The sequence below is a fragment of the Pteropus medius genome, unplaced genomic scaffold (genome assembly GCF_902729225.1).
Source record: "Pteropus medius unplaced genomic scaffold, Ma_sr-lr_union100, whole genome shotgun sequence".
NCBI classification, from domain to species: domain Eukaryota; kingdom Metazoa; phylum Chordata; class Mammalia; order Chiroptera; family Pteropodidae; genus Pteropus; species Pteropus medius.
In genome coordinates this window covers 3,557,534-3,585,047 of record NW_024344436.1, presented here as the reverse complement: position 1 = coordinate 3,585,047, position 27,514 = coordinate 3,557,534, and the positions used below count along the sequence as shown (strand labels likewise).

At 38.8% G+C, this 27,514-nt stretch overlaps 1 protein-coding gene across 1 annotated transcript; it reads right to left on the bottom strand.

Moving 5' to 3' along the window:
• Window positions 1–24,155: 24,155 nt before the first annotated feature.
• PATE1 (prostate and testis expressed 1) lies at window positions 24,156–26,582 on the bottom strand. The gene is made up of 4 exons (XM_039872919.1): window positions 26,531–26,582; window positions 26,197–26,232; window positions 25,046–25,165; window positions 24,156–24,289 (listed from the first exon to the last, which is right to left on the bottom strand). Exons 1-4 carry the CDS (start codon window positions 26,580–26,582, stop codon window positions 24,156–24,158), a joined length of 342 nt encoding a protein of 113 aa, XP_039728853.1.
• Window positions 26,583–27,514: the final 932 nt, after the last annotated feature.

Here is a 27,514-nt window from a genome sequence, read left to right as displayed (position 1 = left end):
AAGATTCTTGCTGGAATTACTAACAAACTATTTACCCATACCATGAAAAGAAAACAGGCAGAGTCTTTAAGTTGTATCCTATACAAAATAAACCGGACCATTCATTCCCTGCAGCCATACCAGAGGGAACCTATAGGTCAAAGGCTGGAATTGCTGACATGCCTTTCATGCTACATACCCATACCATCAAAGGAAAACTGGTAAAGAAAGTCTTTAAACTGTAATTCATAGAAACTAAGAATGACATATAAACTGAATTCCCTGAACACTCAGAGTCCCTCTCCGTCCCTCTCAGTCCCTCTTGGGCTCTCTCATTCTCTGTCTTTGAGAGGAGAATACATCTCCGTCTGTGGAGTGTTATTTCTTCTCTAATAAGCATTTCTTTGTCTCTAACTCTGGGGTATGCCTGAATTCTTTTCTGCACACAGTCAAGGAACCTCACTGACTCTCAGTGCAGGAATTGAGTCCCCACTTGTGGGGATTCACCTTGTCCTACATCAAAGGCACAGGCTTTTAAAAATTCTTTTTATACTGAGTCAAAAAATTATTTTAATAGTTATGAAACATCTTCCTTTTTTCTTTCTTTCTTTCTTTCTTTCTTTCTTTCTTTCTTTCTTTCTTTCTTTCTTTCTTTCTTTCTTTTCTTTTTCTTTTTTTACAAAATTAGTATAAAATAGTAGTTGATTTCTCCATAATTATCAGAATTATTTATATTAGAGGTCTTGGCTAAGTGGGGCTGAAATCAACAAAGGTCTTGGACTGTTGGCTCAGAAATCATCCTAGGAAGCCCTCCTAGTTGATGTCTGTCATGCTTAGCTCTTAAGAGATGACCCCCCCCTTTTTTTAAGTATCTTTTTATTCATTCTTTGGAAGCTTGAAGTGAATTTTGCAGCATCATTAAACGCCTTACAGCTCCTGTATTTACCACTTCTTCAACATTTAGTTCTGACTACATCCTTTTCAACTTAGCCTGCTTCTTTCTGAGTTGTTTTAATAACATTAAATCATCCAAATCCTTTTCTCTTTCTTCTGGGAGGTGTTTTACTACTGATGAAGTCTGAGCTGTACATTTCCCTAATAGCTAGCAATGTTGAGCATCTTTTCATATGTTTGTTGGCCATTTGTCTGTCTTCTTGGGAGAAGCGTCTATTCAGGTCCTCTGTCCATTTTCTGATTGGATCGTTTGTTTTTGTGTTGTTATTGAGTTGTATGAGTTCTTTGTATAATTTGGATATTAGGTCCTTATTGGAAGCATTGCTTGCAAATACCTTTTCCCATTTGGATGGTCGTCTCTTTACCTTGCCAACAGTTTCTTTTGCTGAGCAGAAGAATTTTAGTTTGATGTAGTCCCATTCATTGATTTTAGCTTTTACTTCCCTTGCTTTTGAGGTCAAATTCATAAAAACCTCTTTAAGTACAAGATCCATGAGTTTAGTCCCTATGTTCTCTTCTCTGCAATTTGTTGTTTCTGGTCTTATATTCAGGTCCTTAATCCATTTTGAGTTAATTTTGGTGTGTGGTGATAGACAGTCTAGTTCCATTCTTTTGTAGGTGGATTTTCAGTTTTCCAAGCACCATTTCTTGAAGAGGCTTTCCTTTCTCCACTGTATGTTTTTGGATTTTTTGTTGAAAATTATTTGCCCCTATAAACATGGGATTACTTCTGGACTCTCAATTCTGTTCCACTGGTCTATGTATCTGTTTTTCTGCCAATATTCTGCTGTTTTGATTACTGTTGCCTTGTAGTATAATTTGAAGTTGGGCAGAGGGATACCTTCAGCCTCATTCTTTTTTCTCAGGATGGCTTTGGCAATTCGGGGTCTTTTGTGCTTCCATACAAATCTGATGATTTTTTTGTTCTGTTTCTTTAAAAATTCCGATGGGATTTTGATGGGGACTGCATTAACTCTGTATAACGCTTTAGGTAATAAGGTCATTTTAACTATGATGATTCTTCCAATCCAAGAATACCGAATATCTTTCCATTTTTTGTAACTTCTTCAGTTTCTTTTAATAGGGTGCTATAGTTTTCATTACATAGGTCCTTCACATGTTTCATTAGATTTATTCCTAGGTATTTTATTCTTTTTGTTGAAATTGCAAAAGAAATTATTTTTTCCACCTCTTTTTCTGACAATTCATTATTAGAATACAGGAATGCTATAGATTTTTGAACATTGACTTTTTATCCAGAAATTTTACTGTATTTGCTTATTGTTTCTAGTAGTGTTCTTGTGGAGTCTTTAGGGTTTTCTATATAGAGAATCATGTCATTCACAGATAGTGACAGTTTGACTTTTTCGTTTCCTATTTGGATGCCTTTTATATCTTTCTCTTGCCTGATTGCACTTGCTAAGACCTCTAATGTTATATTGAATAACTGGTGATAGTGGACAACCTTGCCTCGTTCCTGATCTTAGAGGGAAAGTGTTCAGGTTTTCACCATTAAGTATAATGTTGGTTGAAGTTTTGTCATATATGGCCTTTATTATGTTAAGATATTTTCCTTTTATAGCAATTTTCTTGAGTGTTTTGATCATAAATGGATGCTGTATCTTGTCAAAGGCTTTTTCTACATCTATTGATATGATCATACAATTCTTATTTTTTAATTTGTTTATGTAGTGTATCACATTAATTGATTTGCGTTATGTTGAATCATCCCTGTGTCCCTGGGATGAAGCCCACTTGGTCATAGGCTTCGTCTTTTTAATATGTTGCTGTATTTGGTTTGCTAGTATCTTATTTAGAATTTTTGCTAGTATCTTATTTAGAATGCATCTTTTGGGTATTTTGTGCTTCTATACAAATCTGATGTTTTTTTTTTTGTTCTGTTTCTTTAAAAATGCCAATCGGATTTCTCATCTGTGTTCATGAGAGATATTGGTCTGTAGTTTTCTTTTTTTGTGTGTTATCTTCACCAGGTTTTGTTATCAGGGTAATATTGGCCTCATAAATGAGTTAAGAAGTATTGCCCCGTCTTTGATTTGTTAGAAGAGTTTGAGGAGAACAGGTGTTAAATCTTCTTTGAATGTTTGGTAGAATTCACTGGTGAAGTCATGTGGTCCTGGACTTTTATCTTTTGGTGAGTTTTTGATGATTGTTTCAATTTCTATACTGCTGATTGGTCTATTTAGATTTTCCAGTTCTTGATTCAGTCTAGGAAGGCTATATCTTTCTAAGTACTGATCTATTCCTTCTAGGTTATTAAATTTGGTATTATGTACTTTTTCATAGTATTCTTGTATAATTCTTTGTATTTCTGCCGTATCTGTCGTAATTTCTCCTCTTTCATCCCTGATTTTGTTTATTTGTGTCCTTTCTCTTTTTTCTTTAGTGAGGATAGCCAGGGGTTTGTCAATTTTCTTAACCTTCTCAAAGAATCAACTCTTAGTTGCATTTTTTTTCTATTTTTGTTTGTTTTCAATTTCATTTATTTCTGCTCTAATTTTAATTATTTCTTTCCTTCTGGTTACTTTAGGCCTCATTTGTTTTTCCTTTTCTATTTTTTTAAGATGTTTATTTGGGCTTGTTCTTATTTTTGGAGATAGGCCTGTAATGATATGAACTTTCCTCTCATGACTGCTTTTGCCATGTCCCAAAAGTTTTGATATGTTGTACTATCATTATCATTCATTTCTATGTATCTCTTGATCTGTCTTTTTATGTCTTCTCTGACTCAGTTATTCTTCAGTTGCATGCCATTTAATCTTCATGTATTCGTGGTTATTTCGTTTTCTTTTTACAGTTGATCTCCATTTTCAAAGCATTATGATCAGAGAATGTGGTTGGTATGAGTTCAACCCTCTTATATTTGTTGAAGCTATCTCTGTGTTATCTTTGAGAATGTTCCATGTGCACTAGAGAAGAATGTATAAGCAGCTGTTTGGGGGTGAAAGGCTCTGTAAATGTCAATTTTGTCCAGTTGGTCTAATGTATCATTTAAGGATGTTATTTCCTTATTGATTTTCTGTTTGGATGATCTGTCTATATCTGACAGTGGGTATTTAGGTCCCCTACTATGATAGTGTTTTGGTTTGATTCTCTCTTTAGTTCTGTTAGTAATTGCTTTATATATTTCAGGGGTCCCTGATTGAGAGCATAGATATTAATAATGTTATGTCTTCTTGATGTATGATTCCCTTTATCATTATGAAATGTCCCTCAGTATCTTTCCTTACCTTTTTTTATTTTGCAGTCTATTTCTTTTGATATTAGTACCACTATTCCCACTTTTCTCTGAATGCCGTTTTCTTGAAATATCATTTTCCACCCTTTCACTTTGAGTCTATATTTGTCTTTGGAGCTGAGATATGTCTCCTGGAGACAGCATAAGGTTGGGTTTTGTTTTTTGATCCAATGTGCAACTCTATATCTTTTTATTGGTGAGTTTAATCTATTTAGGATGATCATTGAAATATGAGGTCTTCCTGTAGTCATTTTATCTTTTGCTATCTGGTAGCTCGGTGTTTCTATTGCTTCCTTGTCCATGTTTTTGTTTGTTTGTTCGGTTGGTTGGTTGAGTTTTGTGGGCTTTCCCTCCGGTCCTTTTTGCTTTATGTTATATACTTCAGTTCTGTATCTTTGCCATGTGGTTACCATTACGTATATGTAGTGGATAGTTATATATATAGTAGTCCATTTTCTTCTGCATGTGCCTTATCTGCATTCCCCTTTGTGAATCTGAATCTTTGAATCCTCCCCTTTTCTGTCATTGTTGTCTCAGTTTGTCCCTATGTGTGCCGAATGTTCATTACTATCTTGTAATAGCAAATCTCTTCTTAGAGCTTAAGTTCATAATGCCCTTTTCTTAATAAGGGTTGCACTACTCTGTTTCTATCTGCCTGCTAGTCACCTTACTCGTAGTTATGTATTTTTTTGTCATTTTGTTTTAGGTGAGCTGACCCCCTCAGTATTTCCTGTAATGGAGGCCTTATAATGGAGAATTCTCTCAATTTTTGTATATCTGGAAAGGTTTTTATTTCTCCTTCATATCTAAAGGAGAGCTTTGCTGGATACATTATTCTTGGCTGGTAAATCATTTCATTTAATTGATTGAATATTTGATTCCACTCCTAACTTTTGTGCTGAGAAGTCTGATGATAATCTAACTGTTTTCTTTATGGGTTACCATCTTCTTTTCCCTGGCTGTCCTGAGAATTTTGTCTTTGTCATTGATTTTTCATCATTTTAATACAATGCATCTTGGAGAAGGCCTTTTTGGGTTGAGATAATTGGGTGTTTTGTTGACTTCTTGAATTCCACTCTCCAGTTCATTTCTTAGATTTGGAAAATTCTCATCAACTATTTGTCCAAAAATACTTTCTAATTCATGCGCCTTTTCTTCGCCTTTGAGAATGCTCTTTATTTTTATGTTTCCTTTCCTGATGGTATTAGCTAGTTCTTATATTTTTCTTTCATTATTTTTCATTCTTTAGTTTCTTTCTTCTTCCTTCTGATCTATTTCTAGTTTTCTGTCTTCGATATCACTGATCTTTTCCTCCATTTGGTCGACTCTATTTCCCAAGCTTGCTATTTTGTTTTTCAACTCTTGCAATGTGTTATTTATCTCTAGAAATTCTCTTTGGTTCTTTTGAGGGTTTTAATGTCCTTGCTACAAAACTCATTCTGCTGATCTGTGTTTTTTCAATTCTTGGAATTGTTGATATGAATTATTTTGGATCTCACTGAGTTTTTTTCAGAAGTATCATCCTGAATTCTCTGTCATTTAAATCACATATTTCTACATCTTAAAGCTAATTTTCTGGAGATTTTTCTCTTTCTTCTGAATTGCCTTTTCACTTTTGGTTGCCTTTTCACATGATGTTTAATGGACTATTTCTCTGCCTGGGCATTAATGGAAGCGTACTCTGCTTTTTTTCCAGAACGGAGATTTATTATATAAGGTCTCTCTTTAGCCTGTTACAGAGAAGGTGTTTTTCTTTTTGTTTCCAGTAGCTGGTGTCTAAGCCTGTTGGATCCCTGCTTTATATAAAAGATTAATGATGCCCTTTTTTTCTTATAAATATTTAATCATGCTCCCTACCCTCAGTCTCAGTCCCTGTCAGTGTTAGTGATAGTTTCAGTAACGTTTGCTCAGATTCCCCTGGGGCTTCACGGTGTTTGGTCTTGGAAGATATGTGGGGAAGTGCCGTCTGGGTTGGGAAAGGGGCACTGTGGCCTGTAGCAACTGAGACTGGTGATAATCAACTGTTGTTTCTCTGCCATTTCCAATTTTCTGCTGTCCCCACTTCTCTGCTTTCTGCCTTGATCCCTGGGCACTGCCTCTGTGTGAAGCTCACAGCTCTCCCAGGCAGGGCTGTTCGGGGAACATGCTCACCTTCTCCCCTCTCCCTCCTCTTACAGCTTCTTTGTTTCTTCCAGTCTATCCCCCTGCCTCTGAATCCTGTGGTTCTGACCTGTGGTAGCTCTTATGCTCAGATCCCTTACTCAGACATGCTTGTGTGTAGGTTGGGTTTTTTTTATTGAGTTTTAAATATTCAGCTTATTGTTGTTTCAAGGGGACAGGTTTGGGGACCTCTCTCACTCCACCAAGTAATATAGATTTTTGAGAGAAATTAACCCAGATAATTTATTTTGTCTTAGTCAAAGACTGTCTTTTTCTCTTAGAAGACTTCAATAATAATGACTATTAATTTTGTAAGCACCTACTCTGTTAGAAACACTACAAACTCATTATCTGACATAAGCATACTCATATGGTGTTTATTATGTCAAACAATGGGCAGTTCCTAAGGCTTTCAGCTTCCAAAGAATACTCAAGAAGAAACAAATACACTTTTATCTATTAAAGATATTGACTTTGTAGTTAAAAAACCTTCTTAGGGAGAAATCTCAGATTGCTTCACTAGTGAACTCTTAAATATTTCAGAAAGGAATAATACTATTCTTGAAAATTTTTTCTAGAAAATTGAAGAGGAATTAATTTATCCTAATTCATTTTATGGAGCCAAATTACCCTTATACTGAAACCAGATAAAGACATTATAAGAAAAGAATTCAATCTGTGACAAAGCTTCCAAACTCTGACTTTCGATGCACCTTTCTCAGAATATTATTGACTCGCTGTTTATTTGCAAAACCGGGAGGTCGGGGAGAACGTGGTAAAGGAATGTTAGGATAGAAGCCTAGCTACCTATTAGCTTACAATTTTATCTTAACCATCATGGGGTTATCGGGTAGCCCTCCTGGTAGAATTTACATATTAGGGGTGCACGTATATATGCATTTAGAGTACTTTAATTCTTTTTTTAAGTTTCAGGGCATGAGTACACATTTTAAACAAAAATGTATATTTTAATAAATAATATAATCAGTTATTGAAATATTTCCCTAAAAAGAAAAAAGAATTTTAATGTAAAAGCATATAAATGTCAAAAAAAAAAACAAGTTAGAAAAAATAGCAAATGGTATAATTAATATGCGGAATGTGACATTGCTTTACTAAAGATGAAAGTGTTAAAATAAATAATAAGGTAAGGTAATAAATTTATTGTTTTTAGAAGTATTCCATCCCTCCTTGTGGAACTTATTACCCAATTTCCTTAAGACGCCCAAAGGTTCTAGAAGATTTTTAAAAATATAATTGTGTGATTGACCATTTATACTTTCAAACTCTTTTATTAACAGAGTTGTTGGAAATGAAAAAAGAATGCCATTGATCTTGATTCTGCTTAACCAAGTCCTACAATTCCTGTTATTGTACCCCTCTGTAAATTAATTGTTCTCTTATTCTAGTCGATGGTGATTGATTCCTCCTCCAAATAGATTTTAGTCTGTTTAGGTGGATGGACTGTATTATGAAAGTATCTGAAAGATATTGGGTTCTATAGCAGTGAACCTCAGAATAGGCTTCTTGGACAAAGAGAAATGTTTTAAATTCATCCACATAGAGGTGGAAATACTTGAAAAGGGAGCAAGGGATCTAACTAGGAGACCAGCAAAAGAAGCTATAGCAGCCATGCTAAAGAGGTTGAGGCTTAGGCTTGGTTGTGTCCATAGATGTGGTCCAAATATAACTTAGTTAAGAGACATGGGAAAGAAGAACAAGTGAACTTAATGAGTTGTCAGAAGGAAGAGAGAGGAGGATAAAGAAAAAAACACGTTGGGATGTTAGCAATCTTTAAGTTGCCTTCCTTTTGAATAGGTGCCATAGATTTCTTAACATATAATCTCTTTGTGTGTTTGCATGGATAAAAATATAATTGCTGCAAAATAGAATGTCAATTCTCTCCTTTATTTTCCTTGCCTCTAATTTCTCCCAGCTGTGGACTGATGAGTATATTCTTTTTAAATTTTCTATCCTATGAATGGCTCAGCAGTTGAGACACAGTATGATATGGCTACATCTTGAGTTTCTTGTGTTGGACGTGCTTTTGAATGATAACTGAATTTGTAGTCTCCAACTGCATTCTTATCAGACTTACTGAAAGTCTGAGGTGAGGTAGTTGCTTACCTTCACCTGAATGGTCTTTCCTTTTACCAGACCAATGTTACGCAATTTGGCCAATTCAAGGAATCCAAAACAACACGTGGGGGTGCTGTGCATTTTGTGTGCCTGTGAGGCAAAGCCTGATACCAGGGCTCAGTAGGCTAGTTGGTAGCATCACACACAGTAAGTTGAATAAGCAGAGAATATGAAGGTAGCTCCCATCTCTGCTTCACTTAGATCCCCTGCCTTCTCTGGAATGAGGTAATTTCTGTCTTGTTTTCCTCCAGTGACCTCTTTCTTGTGCAGACTTCTTGGTTGAGGCCCTGAGCTGGCTGTGGAATGGAGAGAGGAAGCAGCACACCCACTCTCTTAGAGGCAGGGCCTCCCAATACAGCTAAACAAAATGTACCTTTTATAGCCCAGGACACAACTCACAGAGCAGGAGGCTGGGAGGAAACTGCAGCTTTATGTCCATCCCACATCCTGTGTAGTGCACCATTACTGAACCCTTCCTGGAGCTTGATTGCTTGCCTCATCACCCTTTTTCCAACATATATGGACTGGATCCTTTTCCTCCTGATCCCAGGAGCCCTCCTGGTTTGTGCTGGTCTTCCACAGAGGGTGAGTCCCAGGGCAGGGAGACAAAAAGGGCAGGGAGGTGAAGAGGTGAGGAAGCTACAGGGATGGCTTTTTCTGGGTCCAGGCCCTTGAGACCTTGACTACTGTAAAATCCCCCCTCACCACAAGAACTCTTCCTGGCCACCCTGTGGTACCTGCTGTCCAGTGGCTTCACCAAACTCTAGCTCCTGGAATGGTGTGAGGGGAAAAGGCGATAAAGAATCATGGAGGCCTATACCTGGGAGCGTTAGAGAGCCATATCACCTTTTCTCTCAACTAAGACTCAGGCCTTAATAAGTAACTCGGAAGAGATATCCTTCTCCCTTTTCCCCACTGGATCCTGGGTCTTTTCTCTGAAACAACCTTGCCTGGCTCTTGCAACAGTAAAATGGCATTTCAGTGTCCCCTTCAGAAGCCACAGCTGCCAGCTGAGCCTAAAAATAACAAAAGACGAAGGCTATCTGGTAACCCCATGATGCCTGAAACCAAGTTCCTTGATAGATCTGGACTCTGTAGAGAGGGTCCACAGAAGTTGGATGAGGGAAGCCTGGAAAGTCCTGGGTCCTGGCCTCAGTCCCTACGCGCCTGAAGCGCAGCCCTCTTCCTCCTCTCTTCCCCTAACTACTTGGCATCCCTTGGCATCCCCAGTTTCTCTGCTCCACAGTGGCCCGAGCTGCCTGAAACAGAGTAATTTGCCTCAGTAGGATCCTCAAGGGCCTTCTGAAATGAACCCACCTTCAGCTCCAGGGAAGGTTGTTTTAGTCTTTGGCTCATAGCAAAGAGTAGACAGTTAGTAAAATCAGCTGAGGACTCTCAGAGGAGAGTAAGCAAAAATCTTAGCTGAGTAGAAAGAAAGGCAAAGGAGGAGTTAAAAAAAAAAAAGGCCAATAAGTGCATCCTTGTACTTAATAAATCTCAAGCAGAGGAAAAAAAAGAAAAAAAAAATGGCCCTGGACTCTCAACTGTGCCTAGGTCTCCTTTCTTCACTCTGCCTAGAACTCTGCTGTCAAGCAATTCCCTGTCTAACTCAGCTCTCTGTCCTCTTAAATGTGTGGTCTACTGAATAGGAGACTCAGTGGAGAGCACAAGCTTTGGCTCAAACAGACCCAGGTGGACGGCAGGGCTCTGACACTTGCTGGCTGCAAGACTCTGTGCAGACACTTAACTGCTATGATTCTAAATATCTTCTGTGCATTATGATGTGATGATGAAAAGAGATGAAATATATATAATGAGCCCACTGACACAGAGGCTGGAACACAGTAGTATCTCAATGAATGGAAGCCGTTGCTCCTCTATTTGCTAGGTAGATTTATGTCCTGTAATTTGTATGCTAGTTCTATTCACAGATGAGGAATCTGAAACTTAGGTGAAATCACGTAACCAATGTCACACAGTTATTACATTACTGGGATGAGCTAAACCAAGATAAAAGGTTACAATCCAGTGCTCTCTACTCATATGGCTGCCTCAGCTCCATGGACTCCTTGCCTGGTTCTGCCCAGGGTCCCAGCAGATGATGTGGAATGATTCAGCCACAAAAAAACCAGAAGCAGAATAGGGCACAGGCTTCAGACTCAGATGCACCTGGGCTCTAATTGTAGCTCAGCACTTAGCAACATGACTTTGGTAATATTCTCTAAGCTTTTTGAGTCTCCATTTTCTCCTCTGCAAACTGGACTGATAAAAGCTTCTTCACATGGCTCTAGTGAAGTCTCAATGATGAAACATACCACTGTACATAGTGACTGGCAGGTCGAAACTGCCCAAGGGAAAATAATTACCTTATAATTCATAATCATATTGTAATTTAAGTCCGAAATCAAAGCAGATTCTATGTTGTAATAACGAAAACCATACGATGCCAGTTTTTTTCTTTAATTGTGGAAAAAATAAATGACAAAATTTACCATTTTAACCACTTTTAAATGTACAATTCAGTGACATTAAATACATTTACAATGTTGTTTAACCATAACCACTAAAAATTTTGTGTCTCAAGTCTTACATTGAAGTCTTCAATCCTTTCTGAGTTAATTTTTGTGTATGGTGTAAACTAGTGGTCTAGGTTTATTCTTTTGCATATGGCTATCCAATTTTCCCAATACCATTTATTGAAGAGACTGTCTTTTTGCCATTGCATGTTTTTGGCTCCTTCGCTGTAAATTAATTGTCCCTATAAATGTGGATATATTTCTGGCCTCGCATTCTGTTCCATTTGTCTGTGTATCTATTTCCCTGTCAATACCAAACTCTTTTATTTAGTGTATCGTTGTGGTATAGTTAATGTCGGAGCGTGAAATCTCTGGCTTTGTTCTTTTTTCTCAGGGTTGCTTTGGATAATCAGGGTCTTTTGTGGTTTTCTTTTCTAATCCTTTGTATTTCTGTGGTGTCCATTGTAACTTCTCTTCTTTCGTTTCTGATTTTACTTATTTGAGTCATCTTTTATCCTCAGTGAGTTTAGCTAGAGTTTTGTCCATTTTGTTTATCTTTTCAAAACCAGCTCTTCATTTGATTAATTTTTTCTATTATCTTTTTATTCTCTATTTCATTTTTTTCTGCTCTGATTTTTATAGTAATTCTTACAGAGACTGTATGTAATAACTAATAGCAGGTATTTAAGCTAGGAGATCCAGACCAGGATCCGTGCACTATTATACCCTATACTCACATCCTTGCCAACACTTTTGTATTCTGAGTTTCTTTTTATATTACAAATCCTAATGGGTGCGAGGTGATAAAATGCATTTTTAAAAATAATAAAAAGTCCTCTCATTGGTCTTGCCTCTGTCACTGGGACCCATCTCTAGTTTTTTCTGGTGATCAGATGTAATAAGTACACCCAACTTAATACGTAATAGAATATTTGAATTGGGTTTTGTTGGCTTGATCACGATTGGGTTTTTGATGACATTTATCATCATAGTGTAAGTCACTGGCTTATACTATGCTTCACAATGGTTAATCCAACCTTTATTTTATCTCTTATCTCAGCTCAAATTCAGAGGTGAAATTGATAAAAAGTATTTAAATTTGATATTCTAAAAAGAGTAGATTTTTAGAAGACTTTTCTAATGACTTTGAAATTTTTTAACCTAAATAAAAGTAACAGAAAATGAATATAATTTATTTTTTAGCTTTTCCGAGAGAAATGTAAAATGTTCCTTTTAGCTTATTTTAAATGTGAATGGGAAATAGTCAATAAGTAATAAAAAATAAAAATCATAATCTTCATTTTCCCATAGCAAACAAGAAAAGAAAAAAAAGACTAAGGAAAGAGAAAGAGAAAGAAAAAGAAGTGAACAAAAAGAGAATAAAATAATATATATAGAAGAGGAAAAAGTTATGGAAATATGCATTGCTACAGTTTTAACGAGAAGATTTTTATATTAAACAACTTTGAAACCCTGAGAAGAAATAAATCTTTCTTTGCTGAAAAACATTAAACTGACTGTTCTCAAAAAGATTACTATTTCACTCTCTCTATTCTTCCCAAACTTCTTGGAAGAACTGCTCATACTCACTACTTCCTCCTCAATGTCCAATCATTCCTCAATGTGCCACTTCTCCATTGAAACTTTGCTGTCAATAACCTGCAACTTTTCACAGAAAACAGATACTGATGCCCATGAATCACCCACGAATCTTTTTGGAGAGAGGCCTTGACCCACTTTTTATTTTCACAGCCTCTAGTGTTTATGATTCATCCACCCCCGTCCCCTTCTCTTCGCATTCGACAACTGGTTTCTTCGTCTCAAGCTTTCAGTCTCAAGTCTGTAAGCTCTGAGGAGATTCTGAGTGTGTACGTAGCATCTAAAGCTGAGGATCCCATCATTTTCCTCAGGTCTTAGGACCTTCTTGGACTTGGAAGCCTCTTTGTTTATCTGCCAGTTGGACACTTTTTCCTGAGTTTTCCACTGACCCCTCAAACTCGTGATGTATGAAATGGAACCCATCCACTTCTTGGGCACATTCCAGTCGCTTCTGACTTGGTGGAATTAGAAAGCAGGCAGCCACTCAGCCAGAGGAATGTGGTGATCTTGAGGAACCAGGACATGCAAGGTGAGGAGGGCTGATGGTGATTTGCAGGTGTGCAGGAAGCAGAGACCTGACACAAGGGTGAACTGAGAGTATTTGGTGTCACGGGGTAGGAGCCAGTGGCCAGGAGAAAGGAGAAGAAGGAAACATGGAGGAGACAGGAGGGACATGTGGAAGGAGACAGGACCAGAGGTGCCAGGGACAGGACAGGGTGAGTGACCCCACCACTGAAAAGACATAGCAGTTACCGAATCTTATAGTCCTTTCCTTTTCCTTGGTATCTGTTACAAAAATCTTGCCCTTTACAACAAAAGGTCGAAATCTTCAGGGCCCCATAATAGAAATTTGAAGGCAAACAATATTCTTCGCAGTCCAATTGAGTGTGGTTGTAGCGCCACTTATCTGGAAGAGAAAGGATTTATACTCAGTGTCAGAGGACAATGCTTGGAGCTCAAGTAGAAGTATCTTCTCCAACCACTCTAAGCCTGGTCTCCAGACTACGGACATATCCACCTCCTAGCAAGGTCTCCATCAGACTGGGGAGCTCCTGCACAGTGTCTGAAGTCAGTGGCCTGCTCAAGACAGAAGAGCCTGGCTCAATAGCATTACCTTTCTCAGTGAAAATGAAGAAGTCTCTGCTTCTGCATCCAGGGCCTTGCTGTATAGTGCAATTGCCCTTGTCCCGCAAACAATGACCACTCTTCAGATTGTTGCAGACCATACATAATGTGGCTGGAGCTGTGGAAAACAGACAGGAAGGCTGATCCCCAGATTGCATGGGCTGAGACCAAGGTAGGCTAGGACACTGATAAGGCCTAGGACTTCAAAGGAAAAGCATGACTCTATATTCCTCCTCCAATACACAATTTATTTATTTATTTATTTATTTATTTATTATTATTATTATTATTATTATTATTATTATTATTTATGCCTACAGCATCTGGTCTTCCTAGGTGGTCTCCTATCCAAGTACTAACCAGGCCCGACCCTGCTTAGCTTCCGAGATCAGACATCAGGCTTGATCATGGTGGCATGGCCATAGACCATGGACCAGGGCTCCGCTGGGGCACAAACCCAGGACCTTCTGTGTGTAAAGCAGATGAGCTAACTGCTATACTATGGAACCACATTCTTCAATACACTCTTAATGCCTGAAAAATATTTCCATAAGGTTATGTCCCTCGATTCTTTAAGGATCTGGGCCTTTGACATAGTTCTTGATTCCGTTAAAAAAAGAAAGTTCTTCCCTTCGCTATGGTGCCTTTATGCAGAATATATTGAGAGCATCTCCATACAGACGCCTGAGGCTAGAAATCTGTTAGAATACCATGGGACATAACTGTGCTGGCTCCAAGGTGGGAATGTAGTCCCACAAATCTCCTATGACACCGAACCCCAAAAGTCATTGGAAGTCCAAACATATTTAAGTGACAACAGTGTATTTGCCACGGAAATATTGGTTTCAAGATAAGCCCTCAGTGACCTGTTTCTGCTAGAGCCCTGCCCTTAGGCTACTTCTTTAAATAAAGTCTTGAGTAACTGTTGGCTCTGCCTCTTAGGGCCACCCCAGCCAGCTCCAAAGCCCTCAATGAGAAGGGCCCCCAGCCTCAATCTGCCCCATGGGAGTGACTGACCCCACTCTGAACTTGGGAAGGAACCTGAATCCTTTCCCTGGTATTAGTCAGGGTGGGACAGCAGAGAGAGACCCCAAACCCTTGCTGGTCGGATCATCCCAGAACCTCATTCTTGACCTTGTTCTCTCCTGAGCTGGTCAAATCTTCATCCTTGGACTGTTCCCACTCCCTCTAAGTCCTCACCCCTGCCCAGCTGACCCAGGTCCTCACCCACTCCATGGAAGAACACAAAAGGGAAGACTCCCAGCAGCAGGACCAGGAGCTTGTCCATCTCAGTCTGGGATGGCAGGGAGATGCAGAGCAGAAGCTGGAGCAGGGGAGCAGAGCACCCAGGAAGGGCTAACACAGGCTGCTCTAGCATGCGGTTAACAGAAGGCTAGAGATCTGGACCACGCTCCTGCTGAGCTGTGGGCAGAAGTTTCCTTTTACAGGCTTGCCAGTGGGTGTTTCACTGCCCCCAAGGCCAGGAAATGTTCCCAAAGAGCCAATCCCCCTAGATACTTCTGAGGACAGAGGATGTCCCAGGTGCCCCGTCCTGTTCCATGGAGGCTGCTTCCTGATGAGTGAGGACATGATGTTTGACCAGATCAACTGAGCCCCTTGAGAGTCACACCCTCTACTCTCCAGACATCCCACTGCTCTGGGCCCAAGAACTGGGGCTTGAATGGGGACAGGGCTGTGCTAAAATCCTCTGGGTTCAGTGCTCTTCTGACCACGCCCCCCCCAGGCCTACAGCCCAAACCAGTCCACAACTGGGCTGACACCCTGCCTTGGGCCCAGGATGCTTTCATTGTAGGTGCAGTCTGGGCCTTTTTCTTCTTTTCCCCCATGTTTTTGTTCACAGTTAGGACCAAGGCCTTTTCAATATTGAATCGGCGTTGACAACGGTGAGGGTAGTCACAATAGCAAACATTTCTTTAGTATTTTATCTAAACCAGTATCCACTCTGCTATTACACATAACTTCATTAGGTTATGTCATACATCATAAAGCACATCAAATATATAGCAAAAACTAACCAAAAAAAAAAAAGGAACAAAGCACCATAAGGAACTAGCTTATATTAAAAGATATGAAACTATTCCTGCTACATTACTCTTACTCTCTGGACCCCTAAAAAAGCAAGTGATTTTTTCTGATTTTTAAAAAAAGGTTTTTTTGTGTTCAGAATACCTCAATTCTAGTATCTCTGACATTACAAGCCTATGGTGTCCTGATTTCACTCAAATGTTTAGTAAAAATAGCCCAGACTTTACCCAAGTATTTATGCTTGGAGGTCCAGTCAAGGGAAGGAGAAAGATCCTGGAGCAAAATCCCAATGTGCAGATTGGGTGCTAGAGATAATGTTTCAGGGTTTTCTGGTTGGGCAGTCTCTCTTTCCTCTCACTCCTTCTCTATCTAGAGAACCCGTTCATGACGGAGACCTGGACAGTCAAGTTCACCAGTAAGCCAGAGCACTTGGCACAGTGCTTGGTCAGGACAGGGACTCTGTAAATATTTCCAGTGAAACAAAGAAGGATGGAGCAAATGAATGAGTGCATGAGGATCATCCAGCCCATAAAGCAATGGGGAGGGGGTTAGGGGGTTAGGAGGTGGAGAGGAAGGGCTAAGAACTCCAGGCACCTCCAGTCTAGGAATCTGGTTGCATCCCACACTGAAAGCAGAGCTATCATGCAGGAGAACTCCCTTTCACTTTCTCCAGAAGACAATGATCATGCACAATGCACACTGGAGGAGTTTGGTGTGCACAAGTAATTCAATTTTCTTTGCCAAGTCCCCAAAATGAGTAACTTTGCTGAATAACTCAAGATTACCTTCATATTCAATGTGCCTCCCTAACAGGGCCATGGAATTCCAAGGATGCTCATAGTTCTCCATCATAATTGTGCAAGAAAAGGGGATGAGGAAGGAGTAAAATGAAGAGAACAGGGATAAATAAATTATCGAAGCTGCCAGAGAACAACTTTGTTCTTTTGTAGAATTATTTTACCAACGATAGGCTGTTTTATGCAAACTTGAAGAATGTAATAATAATGATAATACATAATATGTAATGTGATATTGGAAAGGGAAGTATTATCACATGGGAATCTAGGAAAAGAGAGTGAAAAACTGAAAATAATGATCTGGTCAGATCTTCCTGTGGGGATGCATGCTCCACGGACATCCTGATGGTGCTTCCTAAGGAAAGCACAATGGTGGATTTTTGACTATGGAATTCTTTGAGCACGATGTCCCTGTTCTATCTAGGTTGCTTTCAACACACGAGCCTGCTTTGAAAGATGTATGGGATGTGGCCGTACTAGAAAGTGTCTGTGACAGCTGTTTAATTATAAAAATAAAATTGAGATGGTGATTGACTGAAACAGCTCTGCTTTCATAGCTGATACCGCACATGAACATAACTACAGATGTCATAAGTTCAAGCTATACCAGCAAAGGCCATGATTACCTCACAGAAGACTATATAGCCACAGATTTCTGGATGGTTTACTCCTCTGTTCCACAATACCATTCGATAGTGTCTTTACCTCAGGTTGGACAGAAAAAAAAATTAAATATTAGAGTTGTGCTGAACGATAAGCTGTGGAGATTTCCTGACTCTTCAGAAGTGGGGAGTCTTGGGAGGTCCATGAAGAATTGAAAGCATGATGGACGCCATGTATGAAATTCATTCTGAGCCCATGAGTGTCTCCCAGACTCACAAAGTTGGCAGAGATCTAACATTTAGACTAATCTATGCCTCTATTCCAGGCTTAAATATTTAAAAAGACCCATTTACTCCCACAGTGTCTTAGTCTGGAGGATAAATTATACAGCCCACCTGCTTAGAGGTCATCAAGCACATAGGATTCTCTCTCTCTGCTGAATCCAGACAGTGGGCGTCCAGAACCACCACAAGCTTCCAGGCCCACGCCATTCCCCATCAGATCTTCCAGTAATGTGTCTAGGCTGAGATCCAACAAGGGAGTGCCCTGGCCAAAACACAGACTCAGACAGATATCAGACAGATCTAAGTTGGAAGCCTAATTTCAACATTTAAAAATTTGAGGCCATGGCAATTTATATCCTCTGTGTAGATTTCAATTTCTTCCATCAGGAGAGATGATAATAATTGAACTTAGGTCACAGAATGGCTGTAATGAAAATATATGTATGTGTGTGTGTATAGAATATATATTTACTGAACGAAATTCAGGTTTTCTAGCACAATATGCACTACAGAGTAAGGACTGATCAACCTTTGCTCTAAATATACTCAGTGGGGCCAGAGAGAGTCTGGGAGTAGAATTTCTGGCTCCTCCCATCCCTTTCTGTGGAGGAGAGACTGTTCATGATGTGATTGCTGCCTGACCACTGCCAGACCCTCATGCTAGATCCAGTTATATCTAGGGCAGAACAGAGATTGCTTCCTGTCAACTCCTTCAGAGACTGTCTGACCCGTCCCATGGCTCAGGCATGTTGGTTTCTAAGACCATAGTCCTTCCCCAGGCAAGCATGTAAGGCTTTTCCCCTTATCTGGGGCAGATCACACCCCAGCACCTCCATCCTTTCTGCCCTATCTTGTATAACCCTTAGCACCTGCCACTCAGTGTGGAGAATATCCATGTTGTCTTGATGCCATTCGAGATAACCACGTTTGTAAATTCCCTTAATAAATTCACATTGGAATGTTGGAGTCATCAGCCTATTTGTTTAGTCTCTCAGCCTGGAACAATTTTACATAACCCCTCCCCTGAAGGGGATGATCTGGGGGAGAGTCTGAAAGGGTGGCTGGAGCAAGATCTAAGCTGATCTAAGACAAATCGGGAGTCTGAGGCTTTGTCTGTGGCCTTGTCCTAGGCCACCAAAGAACAGTTGTCATCCAATGTACACATTCTAAGTATGCTTCCACTCTTGTCAAATATATGTATAAAAAATTTATGTATATGTTTTTGCATATATCTCCATGTATGCATGTATCATGTATGTTTATGAGAAGTCCTATACTATATACATAAAATTTAAAATATAAATCTCTAAGAATTGGTTTGAGTGCATTTTTCCAATAATTTTTTAAATTTTAAAATAGTTTAGACTTACAGAAAAGTTACAAATATATTACAGTTTCTCACCCAGTTTTCCCTACTGCTAACAGGTTATATTACATAGGTACTTTTGTCACAACTAATGAAAAAATATTGGTTCATTATTATTAACTAAACTCTGTGTTATATTCAGATTCCTTCTCTTTGTACCAAATGCCTTTTTTCTCTTCCAAGATATTGCATTTCTTTTGCTCATTATGTCTCCTTATCTCCTCTAGATTACAACAGTTTCTCAGAATTTCCATTTTTTGTGATGTTGATAATTTAAAGATTACTGTACAGATATTTTGCAGAATGTTCCTTGTTTTGGGTTTACCTGATGTTTTTCTTGTGGTTAGACTAGGGTTATGGATATGGGAGGAGGAGGACCACAGAGGTAAAGTGCCATTCTCATCACATCCTATCTGAAGTATGTACTGTCAACCTGTCTTATTGCTGTTGGTGTAGACCTTGATCACCTGGATGACGTGCTGTTTGTCAGGTGACTCCACTGTAAAAAAACTTTTCCCCCTTTTCATATCATACTTTTTGAAAGCAAATCATTAAGTATAGCCCATTAAGTCTGTTTTTAATGTTTCTGTTAACTTAATAGTATTTTTTGAATATTTCACAGTAGTTAGAATTTACATTGCTCATGAGAATATGGCTAATAAGGCAGTTTTTAAAATAAAAAAAGCCCCTCACTTGTCCTGCCTCCATTTCTCTGGCCCACCCGTGGTTCTCTTTAGTACAGCAAGACCTAACTAGACAAGCTTAATGTAGGCTGGAATACTTGAGGTGGGTGATCACTATTGATGCTGATGGGATTGTTTCTGATGTTTTAGTGTTTAATGACAAGGCTCTGGCTTAGACTGTGCTCCACAATGGCTTATCTAACTGGACTTACCTTATACCTCCAATCTCACCTCAAATTTAGGTGGGGAAATTCATGAAAAATATTTACATTTGACATTTTGAAAATAAAAGTAGATATTTAAAAGCAAAAACAAATGAATGGGACTACAGCAAACTAAAAAGCTTCTGCCCAGCAAATAACCATCAATAAAACAAGGAAACAACCAACTGAATAGGAGAAGATACTTACAAATGATACACTTGATAAGGGCCTGATATCTAAAATATACAAAGAACTAGAATAACTCAATAACAACAACAAAAAATCTGATTTAAAAAAAGGTAGAGGGATTACTGCTTATGTTTTTTTCTAGAAGTTTTATGGCTTTGGGTCTTACATTTAAGTCTTTAATCCATTTTGATTCTATTTTTGTATACAGTGTAAGAAGATGGTCGAGTTTCATTTTTTTGCATGTATCTGTCCAGTTTTCCCAACACCATTTATTGAAAGATTGTCTTTACCTCATTGTATATTCTTGACTCCTTTATCATATATTAAATGAACATACAGGCGTGGATTTATTTCTGGGCTCTCTATTCTGTTCCATGGATCTGTGTCTGTTTTTATGCCAGTTCCATGCTGTTTTGATTACTGTAGCCTTGTAGTATAGTTTGCTATCAGGTAGTGTGATACCTCCAACTTTGTTCTTTCTCAAGATTGCCATGGCTATTCGGGGTCTTTTGTGGTTCTATATAAATTTTAAGATTATTTGTTCTGGCTCTGAAAAATGCCATTGGTATTTTGATAGGGATTGCATTGAATCTATAGATTGCTTTGGGGAGTATGGCCATTTTAATGATGTTGATTCTTCCTACCCATGAGCACGGTATATGCTTCCATTTATTTGTATCTTTTTCAGTGACTTATAATTTTCTGAGAACAGTTCTTTGATCTCCTTGGTTAATTTGATTCTCAGGTATTTTATTGTTTTTGATGCAATTGTAAATGGGATTGTTTTCTTAATTTCTCTTAGTGAAAGTCCTTCATTGGTGTATAAAAATGCCACTGACTTCTGAATATTAATTTTATATCCTGCTACTTTACTGAATTAATTGATCAGTTCTAACAGTTTTTTGGTGGAATTTTTAGAGTTCTATCTATATAGTATCATGTCATCTGCAAATAACGAAGTTTTACTTCTTCCTTTCCAATTCAGATACCTTTTTTATTTCTCTCTTATCTGATGGTGTGGCTAGGACTTCCAATACAATGTTGAAAGGGAGTGGTGAAAGTGGGCATCCTTGTCTTTTTCCTGACCTTAAGGAAAACGCTTTTGGCCTTTCTCCCACTGAGTATGATGCTAGCTGTAGGTTTGTCATATGTGACCTTTATTAAGTTGAGGTATGCATTATCTGTTCCAACTATGCTGAGAGTTCTTTTCATAAATGGATACTGGATTTTGTCAAACACTTTTTCTGTATCTATTGATATGATCATATGATTTTTATCTTTCAATTTGTTAATGTGGTATATCACATTAATTGATTTGTGGAGACTGTATTTGGGAGAAAGGAGTGAAGGGTTAAAGAAGTACAAATTAGTAGTTGATAGATCTGGTCACAGGGATGGGGAACAAGGCATAGGGAAGGCAGTCAGCACTAATGTAATAGCTAGGTGTAGAGCCAGAGGAGAGAAAGAATAATCAGGGGGGGTCATTTCAAAAACTATATAAATGTATCTTATGCTTGAAACTAATAATAAAATAACATTTTTTAAAAAGGGGACTTGAATAAACACTTTTCCAAGGAAGACAATATGGGTAGCCAACAAACTTATGAAAAGATGTTTAACATCATTAGTTATTAGGGAAATGCATATAAAATCACAATGAGCTACCACTTCACACTCGTTAAGATGGTTACTACCATAAAAACAGAAAGTGATAAGTGTTGGTGAGAATGTAGAGAAATTGGAACCTAGCACGCTCTTGGTGGAAATGGAAAATGATGTAGCCAAGAGGTGGAAGCAACCTAAGTATCCTTCAGTGGGTGAATTGATAAACAAAAGGTGGCATATACATACAACGAATATTATTTGGCATTAAAAAAGAGGAAAATTCTGGCACATTCTATAACATGGATGAACCTTGAGGACATTATGCTAAGTGAAATAAGTCAGTCACAAAAAGACAAATACTGAATGATTTCACTTATAAGAGAAGTCTAACGTAGCCAAACTCACAGAAGCAGAAAGTGGAAGATGGTTGTCAGGATGAAAAGGGTTCTAGAGATGAATGGTGGTGATAGTGATGCAATATTGTGAATGTACTTATTGTCACCAAACTACATTCTTAAAAATGGTTAAAATGGTAAATTTTATGTTATGTACATTTTACCACGATAAACAGTACCATCAGTAAATAACAATGGAATGACAATAGTAACACAAGAAGCAGAAAGGAGTAAATGGAGTCAAATTGTTATAAGATTCTTGAATTGCTAATAAGGTGGTAAATGTATTAATTTAAGGTAGACTGTAAAAATCAAGAATGCATAACTACTAAAAGAATTATTAAAGAGTGTATAATTAAAAGCTAATAGAAAAGATAAAATAAATACTAGATTAATCCAATAGAGTCTGAGAAAGATAAGAATGAGAAAATATTCTATAGTTGCATAAAACACATAATATTTTCTGTCATAAGACAGGTTCTGATTAATAACTACATGGAGAACACTCAAAAAGTATTGTCCTTACTCTCCTACTCGCGGGGAGAAGTGTGCAAAAAATATATATTGTTATTATGGTTCTTTTCTTACCAAAAGATTATTTTAGACTTCAAAAATTGTTGTAATCTTCCATGGAACTGGCTGTCTTAATTAATAATTTATCGCTCCAGAAATAGCACTTAGACGTGTTAAGGAACTTGGATTTCTTTGTTAAAGCACTTGAAGACTTTTGACATTTCTTTCTTCTCCCTTTATGCTTTTCCTACTCTTACTGGAAGTACTCAAAGGTTTGTTGTCTCTGGTAGTCATTAACTCAATAATTTTTTTCTTATTTCTCAGATTTTTACTTTGTAAACCTTTAATCGTGTGGTTGTATTTTCTAAGTCATCTTTCTTTTTGTATTCTGGGAGAGTTTTCATTCTGATCTTCCAACTATTTAATCCTTTGCTTATCTTTTATCCATTCTAATATTTCATTTATCATGTTTTTATTTGACCTATTATAATTTATACCAAATAATCCTACCCAATTTTTATGATTTTTGTTTCAACTTGCATGTTTAATGATCTCTTCACATACCTTTTCATTCTTGTTTTTAATTCCATGAGGACCTAGTAGTGCCTGAAATATAGAAAGTTTTAAATAAATGTTTGTTGAAGAAATTAAGAAAGAGTTTGGAAGGAAAAGAAAGTACAGAACATATTATAGTCATGAAAAAATGCAACTTTATGATATTTTAATAATATCAATTAATCACCCCCTCTAGGCCTCATCCTACCATTTTGTTAAGAATTAATCTCAATCCTTGTAAGCATACTCTGTCTGACCCCTATTTTTTCCTAGGGTGCTAGCACTAGGCATAGCAGAAGGCCTGAGTGTGTATGAGATGGGGGGTGGGGGTGGGGAGAAGCATCTGGCCATGGGAACAGCTCTCTAAGAAAGTTGCTGTTGAAATGTGCCCACATGGTTTCTTCATAGCCCATAGATCTTAGCTTCCTCTATGCTATGCTTCAGGCATGGGAGTATTGTGTGGCTGCTTCTGGTCTCATCACCTTGGAAGCATCCTGCAGCTCTTCCCTCTCTAGGGGTTGATGCCTTACTATGAGTTTGTCAAAGAAGCAGGGTGCAAGTACTGTCTCTAGAATCCCATAGATGCCTCCTCTCTTCTCCAACCCTCAACTTCAAAGAGAGTCTCTTTCTAGAAGGCAGAAAATCTTTCTTTCTTCGTGGTTCTGGTGCAAATTCCTTTCTCCATTCTACCTTTCTCCTCACTCTGGGACTAGCATTCATGAACAAAATTCAAGAAGACTCAAGACATCTCTTTCACTTTGCCACATTCCTCCCCCTGAGGACAAGGTTTTATATTTGGAATTGGAGTGGAATAAGAAGGAAAATCCAGAAGGAAAAAAATAACATTAAAAATATGAAAATAGCATGCTACAGAAAGAAGGGAAGAAGCACAGAAAGAATTGATCTATCCTCTTCTTCCTTCTCTGAAGCAACTTAGTTTTCTAGAGTAACCTAGTGAAAGCACTAGGTTTTTAAACAACCTACAGGTCTTTTGATCTTGCTCTTAAGGTGCTCCCTTCCCCAAGGTGCCAAGACAGAGAATCTAGAAAAGGAGAGGGCTTTTTCTTATATACACAAAAGACAGAGCCATGTTTGCAATCTGAAATGCGTTTTTATAGGAAATCATTGCGTAGAAGCCATGGCAATAATGTCACCTAGAGATTGGAACCACAGAAGGACCAGCAATTTCTAGAAGTTTTCATTACATAAGTTATAGCCCCTGCAGCACCTCAAATTCACTGAGTAGTTATTCCATTTCACGTCATTCACATTAGCACACTTCTTTAGGCAGCCCTTAAAGGATAAAAAGGGAGAACCATCACCTGCAGAAGGGAGGAGAAACAGATCAGCAAAAAGGCTTCTGCAAAGAAATTTCTTTCCAGCCTACACCAGCATATAAAAACAACCTTGTGTAGTTAAAGGCTCTGTTATTTAAAAGTCTTGAATTGAAATATGTTGCAAGTTGAGAGTTTCCCAAATAAAAGGCAATGGTACAGTAGTTTCAAAAAGGTTATTGGGGGTGGGGAGATGATGACAGATGCAATTCTGGGGTTGCCAAAACTGGATGTTTCAACTGAGAATCAACATTGATTTAAGTAAGGGTTACAAATGCTAAGGGATCGTGTAGCATAAATGGTAGGAAAATAGAAAAATCATGATGTTTAGTCTTACTCATCAAGGGCCATTTAGCCAGTATCTATTGCTGATCTCAGGCGCTCTAGTTCCACAGTTGAAAATCACCCACTAGGAATTCCAGCCAGGGCCCAAGAGAAGGAACCGCCCTCCCTACGCCAACACGCAGTTGTCCTCCACTGGCCGCAATGTGCCTCTCCTCTTATCTTCATGGCCTCCTCTGTTTTCTTCATGCTTCTCAGAACACTGGTTCTATAGCTATAGACCCCCACCCCTAGTGGTCACCCTCATCTATCTTCATTATGACATGTGACAGGGGTAGAGATACTAGGCACCCCAGGGCTGAGGCTGCCTGTGGTAAAGGAAGGCCCCTCCTTGTTACCATGGCTGACATCTCCCTGTCTTCTTCCTTGACCTCTTCTTCCTTTCCCCAACCCACAACTTACTTTTGAAAATTCTCCCAGTTACGCAAGCCTCTTCCAGTGTTGCCACACACATTCCTTTGCCTCTGGAACACTCCTCTCTGGGAAACTGCATGTGGCACATTCTACATTGAACGGTTTCTATAATTTGTCCCGGAGAGTAGGGAAACAGAAGTGAGAGCAGATTTCAACCTGCCATGGAAGAACCCATCTCCCTTTCAGGTTAGAATTCTGCTTGAAGCCTGGAGGGCTGTGCCAGAGACTCATTAAGTGTGGGCACTTCCCTCCATTAGAATAGGCTAAGCCAAGAGAGGGACTGGTTCTCAAGAGTTGTGTCCTGAAAAAAAAAAACAACAAAAAAAAAACAGGACAAGAAAGAAAGGTGGAGGGATAAGGAGAAGAATAACAAAATCGAGACCGAGATAATCAAAACAACTCCTCTTCATACTCACTAGGAAAAGAATTTTCATCAACAAACAGTATGTAGTCTATGCTGACAAAGAGAAATAACATATAAAACAAATCTGCAATTTTGCCTGAGATTTACCCTGGCATAAGGTCCTTGTAATCCTTGTAATTCATTGGGTTCATCCTGTGCTCTTAACCTGGAGCCACTGCAGGCCCTTTCTGTCCTTTTGAAGCCCGGTCACCTGTCTGATAGCACCTCTGCACCTCTTCTCTCCTTTTAATTCTCTTCACCTCTACAGAGCCTCTCAGATTCCCCTACCCATCCCTATAGGATGCAGTATAGACCAGAAGGAGAAAGATAAATATACTTTTTCCCCCCTCATTCCCTTCTTTTAAATCAACCCTGCACGGCTTTCTTACCTACATGTTTCTGGAAGCTGACAATGAGGAAAATTATCTGAAATTCATTGCTACACTTCAAATTTGGCCAGTTAGTGCCTGTAAAGTCAATATTTCACTTTCTCTTTTCCCTTTTTCTCTTTTCCCTTGTCCATTAATAACTCACCCTAAGCCTTGTCAACTGTTGTGATGATATTTGGTCAAAATTAAAATCAGCCCCCATCCCAGCCCCATCCTGATGGAAGAGATTGCTGAGTGTTGGAATTCAAGGTCTATCTCTGGGTTCTTTTTGATGCCTAATACATACCCTGTCCCCATTCCCCTCCTCCAAATTTCCCCTCCCACATCAATGATCCATTTCTACTCACTTGTAGGTTCACTGTTTAAAAATGACCCAGATAGTACTGTTGAGGGAAAAAAAAAAAGATATACTTTCTGCAGATCTTATTTTAACAAGCCCCACCTCAAAGCTTCTGTGAACATCCTCTTCATTTCTTTATAATCCACCAATTTCCTCCTACAAGGGAAAGACTAAGGCTTTGGTGAAGGTCCCAGGGATATGATGCATTTTTGTGGAAGGCATGCCATGAGAATGACAGCTTCTGTTACCACAGGGCTCCTATAAGAGGACTTCCTCATGGAACCCTGGCCCATTGCAGGATCCTTGATACATCTCTTCAACTGTCAACCCTAGGGACTCACCTTTGAAGCAGCAGAGCAGGATGAGGAGCCCCAGCAGGAGAGACTTGTTCATTTCAGAGGGAGGAAGGAGCAGGTTAGGGCAGAAAGCTGCAAGTTACCAGTTTATACATCTGCCAGATTGGGCTTCTGTTCGAAAAGCTAGGGGCGGGGACACTGTGGAAATCCTTCAAAGGCTATCCTGCTTCTATGGAAACCAGTGACTGTCATTTCTCTTTTTGGCAAACTGGGGGGAGAGGGACTGGCTTGGTAAGTCCCGGACCTGATTTATTCCAGTCCTATCACTCAGCGTTTTTAATGCCATGTTCTGTGGTCTTTCCATTATGCCACACTGTGGAAGAATACAAGGGTAAATCAGGGCTGGGTGGGTAGGATTCAGAGTCATCTTCGTGGAAGTGCTCATTGAAGCTGAGAGACTAACTATATGAGTGCAAGTAATCAGAATGCAGAAAGGCCAAAAGAAGGCTGAGCACAGAGCCTTCGGAAGGTATACCTATAGAGAATGGAGAAGAGATGGGGGAAAGTTCATCTCAAAGGCAATGAAAGAAGATTTTCATGAGGAGAGTATTTTCCCACTGTCAATCATCCTGGAAGGAAGCAAACTCTGGGCTAGAAGATGAGAGTTGAAGAGAGAACTGCTTTGTGTTCTTGGAGTTCTCAATAGTTGAGACTTAGACTTCTGTTAGGAGATAAAAGTTTAAGATTAGTTCTGGAGGGAGGTAAGCTGGTCCTTCCCATTTGATGTCAGGCCAGGTATTAGGGGGTTTTACCTCAATTCTGAGAGTAACAAGGGATTCAATAAGGGAGGTGGCTGAATATAAAAGTCCTGTGGAAGGGACTGAGCCTGTGGATTCTAAAAACAGCCAAATCCTGGTGAAGCTGTGAAATGACACTGTTAAGGATTCATACATTACTTAACCTCCACACACACATCACTGATTTTTATCTCATTGCCCTGAAATTTAGCATTTCTTCTTTCATGTTTAC